Source organism: Neomonachus schauinslandi, chromosome 6 (genome assembly GCF_002201575.2).
Source record: "Neomonachus schauinslandi chromosome 6, ASM220157v2, whole genome shotgun sequence".
NCBI classification, from domain to species: domain Eukaryota; kingdom Metazoa; phylum Chordata; class Mammalia; order Carnivora; family Phocidae; genus Neomonachus; species Neomonachus schauinslandi.
The window spans coordinates 103,116,610-103,127,950 of NC_058408.1; the positions used below are offsets into that span (position 1 = coordinate 103,116,610).

The 11,341-nt window shown below is 38.3% G+C and overlaps 1 protein-coding gene across 3 annotated transcripts in view; it reads left to right on the forward strand.

The window, feature by feature from the left end:
* Positions 1 to 11,341, forward strand: part of KAT6B (lysine acetyltransferase 6B) — a 170,340-nt gene that overhangs the window by 100,993 nt on the left and 58,006 nt on the right. For all 3 annotated transcript variants that reach the window (XM_044916078.1, XM_044916079.1, XM_044916080.1), the window contains one exon: positions 4,528 to 4,636. In XM_044916078.1, coding sequence (XP_044772013.1) covers positions 4,528 to 4,636 — 109 coding nt within the window. The remainder of the gene's footprint in view (positions 1 to 4,527; positions 4,637 to 11,341) is intronic.

Below are 11,341 nucleotides of genomic sequence, written 5' to 3' on the forward strand. Positions count from 1 at the left end.
CTTGGTTAAGCGTCGGCCTTCAGCTCGGGTCGTGATCCCAGGGTTCTGGGATCGAGCCCCGCATCCAGCTCCCTGCTTGGCAGGGAGCCTGCTTCTCCTCTGCTTGCTGCTCTCCCTGCTTATGCTCTCTCTCTGCCAAATAAATAAATAAAATGTTAAAAAAGAGAAAAAAAGAATCATTATCGGGATAAGGACCATACATTGTGATTGGCAGATCAGTCTTTTAAATCTCTATTAACCTATTGGTTCTTATTCCGAATCTATTGCTCTCTCTTCCTTGCTTGCTCAATTTGTCTCCCTTTTAATTTATTTGTTGAAGAAAACTGGGTCATTTGTCCTCGAGAGTGTTGGTACTTGCGTCCCCCTACTATACGGATTGACAGTTCCTCTGTCCTCTGTATTGCCTGTGAATCACTAATTGGATTGAGATACTTTATTTTATGAATGCTTGTAATCCAATTACATAATAATCCAATCCATTGTAGATCTTTTTTTAAGAGTGGAGGGGGTACTATTTTACACCCCCCTCCCAGTGTTTTGTTTGGAAAACTGTACACATGCAGAAAGATTGAAAGAATAATAAAATGAACACCCATGTAAACTTTACATAGATTTGCCAACCTTTAACATTGTTAATACATGTACAGATACACAGTTTTTCCCCCACCATCTTTTGAGCTTAAGTTATAGACATCATGACAGTTTACTCCAAAATATTTCAGCACATAATTGCCAAGAAAGAGGATATTCTCTCATATAAACACAATTGTGTTGACTGAAGAAATTTGTTCTATCCAGTTTATATATTGTCTACTTCTCAGTGTGTATTTCCCTAATTATCCAAATAATGTCCTTAATAACTGTGGGTAAAGTTTTTTAAAGATGTATGTATGTATGTATGTATTTGAGAGAGAGAGAGTGAGAGAAGGAGAGCAAGGGGGGATGGGGCAGACAGAGTCTTAAACCTACTCTGCACTGAGATCAGGACCTCAGCGGAAACCCAGGGTCGGATGCTTAACTGACTGCACCACCCAGCCGCCCCAGGGTAATTTTTTTAAAAACCCAGAATCCGTATAAGAATCACAAGTTGTATTTAGTTTTCGGGCCAGTTTAGTTGCCTAAATTGGTTCTGCCCTTTATTGGGTCTTATGTGTCATTGACATTTTTCGAAGAGTCCAGGCCAGTAGTTTTTCAGAATGTCCCTAAATTTGGATTTGCCTGATTGGTTCCTTATGGTTAGATTCAGGGTGAATAATTCTAGCAAGAATCCTGCATAGGCTGTGCTGAGTCCTTTAGTGCCACACTTGGGAGGCGCATAATGTTAGTTTGTCACATACTGGTGATAGGTTTGATCACTTGGGTAAGGAGCTCCATTGTAAAGGTACCTTTTCACCATTGTAATAGTAGTCTATAGGATAGTAGTGGTTGCTTTTACAATAGTTTTAAAAACCTGCCATTGGTCATGGGAGAAATAGAATGGAAAAGATTATGAGCACATTAGTAAAGAGTTCTTCCCACTGATGGAAAGATGATTTTAAATGTTTATTTTTCTGAGAGGAGAGAAGTCGGGGGTGGGAGAGTAAGTACTGAAGGTGAGAAACGGGCTTTGGTGAAGACAGACCTGTGTTTGAATCCCAGTTCCACAGTTGAACTTGTACAACTTTAGAAAAGTTACCTCACTACTCAGATCCTTAATTCCCTCCCTAAAATAATAATAATAATAAACATTCCTGGCAGGATTGTTGAGATGATTAAATGAGATAGTGTAAAGTGCCTTCTTACCTAGCAGCTACACTAGGACCATCGATTCCATGGGAGATGAGGAGGAGTCATTTCCTGAGCAGGTTGCAGAGTTTAAACCTATCCATCATGGGTGTTAATTCTTGAGATTAGTTTGAAATATTCAGTCATGTTGATAAGTAAATGTGATCAACAGGTTAGGTGCTTTTGTGAAATTTCAAAGAAAGTGGTTAAGAATTAGGAGATGTTTGGTTTCATTTTCAGACCTCTTAAATATGATTTGTCTGTGGTGGACTTGGGTAGAATTGAATTCCATTTATTCAGACCTCTTTCTGACTACAGTCCATTTTAATCTATTACCAGGGATTATTTTTTGAAACAGTTTATATGAAGTCTGATTGAGAATAGTGAATCATAATAATTTTGTGACCCATTTACATGCATTACTGTAGAAGTTTCATTTCTTACAAGTGACAATTTTTTAAAGTTAATTAGACTCGGCTATAGTGAGGTTAGCAAAAAAGTGCCTTGAATTATCAATAATTCAGCAGGGCAGACATTTCTGTATAATGCAGTGGTTTTATAGAGTATTGTGAGATAGTTATCCCTAAAATAAATGGTTGTGAGCATACATCAGCCTGGTGGGGTTCACTTGAATGTAGCGTGAAGTGATAGCATCTATGCTTTCTATTATTGGGCAGAGTGTGGGACATCAGTCTTTCTGGCCATGAACTACTAGCAACCTTTGTCCTTTGTGTTACCTTTAGTTAAAAACGAAAAATGAGCACGAGTGCTGGCTGATGGCCATGTCTTTCTTACAGCTAAAAATTCATCGGGAAAAGAAAAATGGGATTGCAGATTTGGATTTGTTTCATTGCATGAATGATATGTGACATTTTGTAAATTATTTATCACTGCAAGGATGGCAGCAATGGCTTGAGCATTGTTATACCAAATGAAAGCAGGAATCCCATTAGTACAAGGACTGGGTTTTAGCTAGAATCTATCAGGGGAATGTTGTCACTTTAAAACCAGATTGTTCTTTTAATTGCTCTTTAAAGGAACAGAAGTGTTCCCAAGGTACTACAGTTGAGCAGTTGCAAGTAATAACTATGGATCCATAATTATGCAGTGCTGATTATCTGGCATTTAAAAAATTGTGGCTGGAGTCAGTGACCAATTTGTTGTAGCTTGTCTTTTTGGATTTTTCTAGTACAAAGTGTTTTATACTCTGCTTTTTAACTGGGGCTACAAAAACACATTTGCATAGCTACTTCAGAAAGTAAAGCCTGTGCATATTAAAAGAACAAATTAAACTGAAAATAAGGGCAAGATAATGAACACCCCCATTGTAGGACGAAATTAACAATCATATTGAACAATTTTGCAAATCCTCAGTCATAAGACGAATTCTGGTTTTTGATGACATGTTTTCACAGGGAACCGACATTTGTTGGAATCATTATAACCATTTGAAATAGTGTCTTAGAGATGAGAGGTTTTTCTTCTAACTAGCATATGTTTCTTCCATTTATTCAGTTAACATATATTTTGAGTGCCTACTGTGTATCGGGCAATGTATTAATTAGGCATTTGGGATACAGTAGCTGAACAAATGAGGTTTATTCTATGCTGCTGTATATTTTAAAAGTTAGACCTTGCAAAATCTCATTTTTAATTTACATTAAAAAACATTTATGATTATGCTAACTTTTCTTACCCTGAATTTTTGATTCATGAGATTCAAATATAAATACGTTATAGTTACATTCAGATGGCTAGAGACAACATGTGTGAAGGCTTGGAATATGCAATAAAATTTTAATTTTCATACAGTTTTGGCTGTTCAGAATAAATGTGACCAGATCTGTAGGCACAGTCAACTATTTATATGAATGGGAATATTAGCATTGCTGGTAGCCATAAATAACATTGGAGACATTGAGAGGTATGCAGACTTAATACGTTGTTAAAAGCAATTACCTCAGTGAGAGCTAAAGAGTACTAGGGGGGTTAGACAAATGTTTCATTGTTTCTTTTATTAAAGTGGGAATGTCAGAGATTGAGAGTTTACCTCCTTTGTGTGGCATGGTGTCGTTTACCTTTGAAGACCGTCTTTTGAGCTTCCCAAGTGATCCTACAGAATTTTAAAATTCTTGCTTAGTTCTCACTCTGTTATTATGTCACCGATACTTTAGGTCAAAAATTTAATAGATGAGTAATAGTAACCTGCACTAAAACATTTGATAAAGTTGAGTTAAAACAATCTGAAATAACAATTAGAAGATATTCATAAATTATAATACTGAAAAGATGAGTCCATTTATTATAGGCCTATAAATTAGGGGAACGATTGAGATTTTGAATGAATCTTTTTTTTTTAAGTAATCTCTATACCCAATACAGGACTCGAACTCATGACCCTGAGATCAAGAGTCGCATGCTCTACCGACTCAGCCAGCCAGGTGCCCCCAAAAGAATCTTTAATAATGTTCATTTTAGGAAAGTTATATAATCTATAAATGTCTTAAGATTTCATTGGTTTAATAAAAACTACTTCTGAATCTTAAATGCATTATTCAGATAATAATTTAGCATCAAATAATTAAAGATTTTTTATTAGAAAATGTTGATTGGAATACCTTACTCAGCAGTTTTTCTGTTGTTAAAGAAATCTTTAAAAAAAAAAAAGAAATACGTAAGAAGCTTTGACTTTAATGTTTCGTTGTTAATTTTGAAATGGAAAACTGACTTTTTTTTTTTTTCTTCATTTTAATTTTATCATAGCCCCGTGCTGATCCCATTCCTATATGTAGCTTCTGCTTGGGGACTAAAGAATCAAATCGTGAAAAGAAACCAGAAGAACTCCTCTCTTGTGCAGACTGTGGTAGTAGTGGTAAGTTGGTACAGTTTTGTGTGTGTGTGTGTACAGTGTCTCCTCCATAGCTGTATGTTATTCATGTCTTTATCAAAACTGCATTTGTTTTTTAATGCAATTTTGTGGTTATAACATAGTTTTTAAATTTAAAAAGTAAGTGCAGGTCGAGGGGGAAAAAAGTGTATTAGCACTGACAAAGATATTACATGTATATTAATATTTATAATTAAGCTTTGATTTCATACATATGGAGTATTTTACATTGCAGGTAAATCCAGTGTAAAGAATTCTAAGTTTTCAAGCTGAATACAACTAGAATGACTTGTTTTCTATAACTCCCAATCTCAATTAAGAGATGCCTGAGTTGGAAGATACGGTGTTTCAGGGCGTGACACCTGCTGGTGAAATACAGTATTACAACCCAGCTCTTTGTGACTCTAAGTGAAAGGGGCAGTGTTCTGGAAGTTTCCAGTGACAGAATCAAGAAATCATCAGGCATGAAAAAAATTCAAATTGCCTAGAATAAGATAGGAGAAAGTGGTCAAATAGAAGGTAATGTTGAAATCAAGGAATTGCTGGGTGGGGACACTGGATTGACTGTTGGCAAATTGCAATATTTAAAATGCTGTCAAGGTACTGGCACCTCTGCCTTTTTCTCAATCTAAGATTTTAAAACCTTACCTTTAAAATGGAAAAAAGAAGTCAAATTGTGCTTACATTAAAAGAATTTGTCTTACCAAGCTGGTCTTCCTTCTTGCTAATCATGGGATAGTTGCCTAGGTTTTATATGCATAGGTTTTTGTTTTTGTTTTTGTTTAATTTTTATTTGAGAGAGAGAGAATGTGAGCAGGGGGAGGGGCAGAGGAAGAGGGAGAAGCAGACTCGACACTGAGCTGGGAGCCTGACATGGGGCTCGGTCCCAGGACCCTGAGATCATGACGTGAGCTGAAACTGAGACTCAGGTGCTTAACCATCTGATGCACTCAGGCGCCCCTATATATAGTTTTATATATAGTTATATATGTATACACATCCACACACAGCCAACAGATTGAGTAGTAGTTAATTGGATTTTTAAAAAATAATCTCTTTGTGTTAATCTTTAAATTTTCTTCTCTCAGCCTACTGAAACGTTTTTCCTCCCGAAGTGTTATTTTCACATTCATAACCAAGTATTTCTCTGATTATGGTTATCTTTAAAAACAACAACAAACTGCAAAATACCATAGCATACCATCATTTAGGAAGTCAGAGTATAGTAAGTGGTTAACAAAAACTCAAGAGCGAGTCATAGCCCGGTTCTTCTACCTTGAGTTAGTTACTTAACTATTTTGTGCCTTGATTTCCACACTAGAAAAATTAGATAATGCTAGCACCTACCTCTTGGATTTTGTGGGAGTTCAATGAGAGAACACCAGTAAATAGCCTAGCACAGGGTCTACAACAACTAGGGTAAGTGTGCTATAAATGTCAGCCATTGTCATTATTTGGCATGTTTGATATTGTCCTCGATTGCTGCAAGTAATTTCAAATCTTAACATCATTTTTGACAGCTGCTTGATGGTTGGATAGAGGAAATGTTTCATTTACTGAGGAATGACAGTGTTGTGTAATGATTCTTTGTCCTCCTATAAAGGTTTAACTGGATAAGCTTTATGTGGTTCTGCCGCTCTCAGGACCTGACTGGGAGGGGAGCCTTGGAAATAAGACATTTCAAACTCTGCCTGAGAAATGCATTCTGACAGTCTTTTTGATGGGCTTTATGGATTCATTAAAATTCTTTACCTGCCCATGGTATCATGGATAGTGACAAAAGGGCATGGAAACATTATCTGTATGTTCAGTTTAATAAATTTCAACCCTGCAATCTCCCCGTTTTATCCTGCTGAGGTAGTCCTTCACTCATCAGTTCTGACTCTGAAGTTATCTTTTGGGTTTTCTCACGAGGCTCACTCTGAATGAATTATTCTTTTGTTTAACTGCCTGATCAATTTCGTGGTGTGCATTTGTCTGGGGTTTACCCTTTGTGACTTTTAAGGTGGTACTTTAAAAACTACCTTCACTGTTTTATTTTTTTGAGTACCCATTTGTCTGGGTGCCGAGACAGATTAAAAATGCACTTAAATGTGGGAAGAAAAGTTCCCTTCATATATTTCCTTACCTCTGCTGATACACTTACTTGAGCTGATGAGAAATTTGAGATCATTATCTACTAGATCATAACTTCAAGGCCTCCTTCACAAGGTATAAAGGTGTAATTCTAAACAGGTACATCTTAGATTTTCTGATGTAATCAATCTCCCTTCATCTTTCCCAGACTGAAAACCTGCCAAAGGAGAAGTTTGATCTCGTTTGTACTTTGAGGTCATCAAAATTTTTTTCCCCTAAAGTTTCTTACTTTACCAGGGTATGTAGGTGTAATGTTAGGTTTTCTCTTTTAACAAATGGAGAAGAATGGACTAAGGATACTGTCTTGGAAGGCTCATATAGCTAGAGTCATTCCGTGAGCCAGTTCTCCCCTACCCCCTCCTTTCAATTAGAAAAAGCCAGAGGCTTTGGAGTCAAGGTATGGGTCATGGCCGCAGTACAAGCCCTGGGAGCATCATATCCCTTAGTTTAGGATAGAGGATGGCTGAGAGAGCTTCTCTAGACTCCGCCATGGGATCTGGCTCAGTGTTGAGGTTCACTTAATGTTTCCTTGAATGTACTGTGCCAATCTGGATTTAGCTACTTTAGTCAAGGAAAAAAAAACATTGTTCCTACCTCAGGGAGATGCACTGTAGACATTTAGTTCATCTGGTAGATCAGATGAGTAGACTTTGTTATGTGCTACTCTTTAAATAGATGAATCAAAATCAAATATAGTTGTTCTTTGGAGAGCTGGGGGTGGGTGGCGTTCTTGTAGTTACAATGTTCTTTTGTGACATTTGATAATTAGAGGGGAAAAGTAATAAGATGGCATGGCTCGACAGTGGTGTGCATTTGTCTGGGGTGGAACAATAATGGTGGAAGCCCCATTGTCATGGTCTGGTCCAGTCCAGTTTCTCAAGTGGGAGTTACAGAGTGGGTGGTACCCCTAGTTGGCCTATGGAAATGGCCACTGTCTCACCCTCAGAAGAGTCCATTGGTTCTAGCATTGAATCGAAACTGTAATGATCAAAGGACTCTCTGATGTAAAATGTTCATGTGAAAAAAATACCCATAGCAGTATAAAACCAGAAAGAGGAAATGATGAGGAAAGATGGCAGCCCATAAGGAGGATCATTCTTAAATGTGTTTCCCATATGTGCCTGTTGGTTTGTAGTCGCCTGTGTCTGAAGTACCATTTGTATGATGTCACACTTAAACTCTGCTTAGATTTCATAGATGTGAGTAATAAATGTTTCCTTCTTCTTACATCATAAAGTAAGCCAATTAGAAATGTCTCTATTTTTAAGGTGGCTCAGTGCTGCAAATGGGCAGTATTTTCTTTAACTATGTTTTTCCTGCTGCAAGTTCCTTTGAAAAAATAATTCAAGTTTGCAGTAGTAAAAATATGAGGTGAGGGGCAGGGTGCACAGAGCCTCAAATACGGTTTTCCAGGTTTCTGCTTGCTGGCTGTGTAACTGCAGTTTTCATTTATCTGTAAAATGTGGAGGCTGACGTCTACAACCCAGCATCCACAGGGCTGTTGTGAGCATCCAGTGAGATCACGATGTGAAGATTGTCAATAACTATGAAACATTACACAGATGTGAAGGATTATTCATTCTAACCACTAATACGAATGCGGGAATCATCAGATACTCATATTCAGGTCTTTGGAAATGTTGGGCCTAGGAAGTGATTTTACTTGACTTTCATGGATCAGCCTACTTTGAAATTAACACTGTTATATTCTCTTTGCCTCATTAAGACCAAATTATCTTTAATTAGCTTCACATAAGTATTAGATATTATACCAAATGAAATTTTGTGTCTACTGCTCAGATTGCTGGGTGGTTAAATCTTACTTACAGATGAGTTGTGTGCATGTGTGTTTTCAAATTAGCAAATCTAAGATAAGTGTGTACAGTTCAAAATTACAGCATCAGTCTAAGTGGAAGCTCATTGAAATGGCGGCAGAGAGAGGCTGCTGTGAATAGAGCTGGGAAGGCGAGGAAAACACCTTTGTATGGCAGAGGGAATGGGAGCTGTGGTGCCAAATACCAGTCTGCCCTCAGGACGCCTGAAGTCTCTGCTGGGTTTGTCTTCATATGTATGTCAACCATGAACAAAACTGGCCTGCCTTCTGCTCCCAGGATCAGCTGGTGGGTGCGGCATGCAGTTAAATAGGTATATTTAAACAACACTAGTTTGTTATGGTCACTGTGAGACTAGTTGGTTGGCTAGTTATCCAGCTTCACACTGAGTAGACGAGGATTGAATGATTGGGTTGGGAGGGAGACCCTTGACTAGAGAGAAACCTAAGGATGGAATCTGAAGAGGAATACACAGGTCGGGGAAGGAAGGGTTGGTAAGCCCCACCTTCCACAAGCCCGCAGCTGGACTGACCATCCAAGTGGAGAAACAGGAAGCAGAAACCTTGCGCCTGGCCTTTTATTTCACTGAAATTGTGCGGGGCAGGATTACCAGGGACGTGCATGTAGCAAAATCTAAAGGTCACTTTTCAGTCTGCATCAGACTCTACTGTACATCTTTCAGTTCATACCCGATAGTCCTCAGCCTATGTGGCCTGTTGAAAATCTTTTTCCTTAACCAAAGGAAAGTTCGTTTCCTTTGGCCTCTATGATACCATATTTTCTGTGTGTTCTGTCGCCACTTCCTTTCACACAGTTTTTGTTTGCTCCTTTGTCTCCCTCCATCCCCTACATGTTTCTTCAGGCTTCTGTCCTTAGCCCTGTGTTTCTTTGCCTCATAGCTTCCGCTGAGCTCCAGATCCTTAGATATAAATGCCTTCAGAGTATCACCACTTGGACGCCCCCATAGGCTTCTCAGAGTTAAGTATCCAAAACAGCCTGTCAACCTTGCAGTGCCCCCCACTGCCCCCAAACAACAAACACCTCAGGAACAGTGGAAATCTCAGCAAACTAACCTCTTTCTTCTCCTTAGGGATTTACCATTGCAGCAAATGGCACCCCACTGGCCACTCATTTCCACAAGCCATCCTGTCCTGTTCTCTCACATTAAGGAATCACCAAAAATACATTGATTATATGTCCTAATCTAAATCCCACATCCTCGGTATATCCACACACTCCCACCAAAACCACTCAGATCTGCTATTATAATAACCTAAATCGAATCTTGACCCTCCTTCCCCTCATCCATTTTCCATGCTGCAGGCTAAGTGAATTTTTAAACTTCAAAATCTATTCACAGATTTATTTTAGTGGCTACCAAATAACCCTTAGGAAAAATTCAAATTCTTTAATATAGCCCCCAAACCCTCTTCTGGTTGGGCCCCTGTTAACACCACTACCCGCCCCTCCCAATATTGTGCACACTGGTTAAATTGCACCTTTCCTCCCTAAGTGTGCCATGTCCCCCTCTCCCTCAGCATATCCTAGCTTCTACCACCTTTCCCCATCTAATGCCAGTCAGCCTTTGGCTTTCTTCTTTAGGAAGAAAGAACCTTCCTCTAACCTGCTAGATTCATCCATTTCTCTGAACCACCCTTTCTCACACGTTAATTCTAATTTTTAATGTGTCTCTTTCCTGCTAGACTATAAAATCTGAAACGTTTGTCCTTTTCCTTACCGTATCTCAGATGGACAGATGGTTGGTCAGACAGCCGGTCTGAGAGACCCAGTGTCAGAGCGTTTAGTAGTTTTCCATTGCTCGTATAACAAATTACCATAAAGTTGTTGACAGAACTCAATTCCTTGTGTTTGTAGGACCAAGACCCCATTTTCTTTCTTTCTCTTTCTTTTTTCTTCTCTCTTTTCTTCCTTCCTTCCTTCCTTCCCTTTTTTTTAAACAAATACTTGTATATATATTTCAGAAAGTCATCTCTTTGTAAAGATGGCAAATTATTTTCCAAGATAATGTTTCTTGACATTTAAAAAAAAACCCACACAAGATAGATAAAATGGGATCTAATCCAATAGAGGTAAATAAAAAATGTCCAAAGAATTTAGCTCTCTGCTCCTCAGGAACCCAGTCTGGATTTCTGCCCTGATTCCGCTATAAATGTGCTTTCTCAACTCAGGATCAATCACCAGAGACTCTCTATATCATCTCCCCCCATACATTTGGGAAGCTCTTTCACCATGAAGCTAATTTGAATATTATGTTTCTGTGTATATATATTTAAAATTTTAATTCCATATAGTTAACATACAGTGTTAGTTTCAGGTGTACAATATAGTGAGTCAACAATTCTGTTACTCAGTGCTCTATCAAGATAAGTGTACTCTTAATCCCCTTCACCTATTTCACCCATCGCCCACCCACCTCCTCTCTGGTAACTATCTGTTTGTTCTCTATATAGTTCAGAGTCTGTTTTTTGGCTTGTCTGTCGTTTTTTTTTGTTTGTTTGTTTCTTTGTTTCTTAAATTCCACATATGAATGAAGGCATATGGTATTTGTCTTTCGCTGACTGACTTATTTCACTTAGCATTGTACTCTCTAAATCCATCCATGTCATTGCAAATGGCAAGATTTCATTCTTTTTTATGGCCGAATAATACTCCACCACACACACACACACACACACACACACACACACACACACACACACAC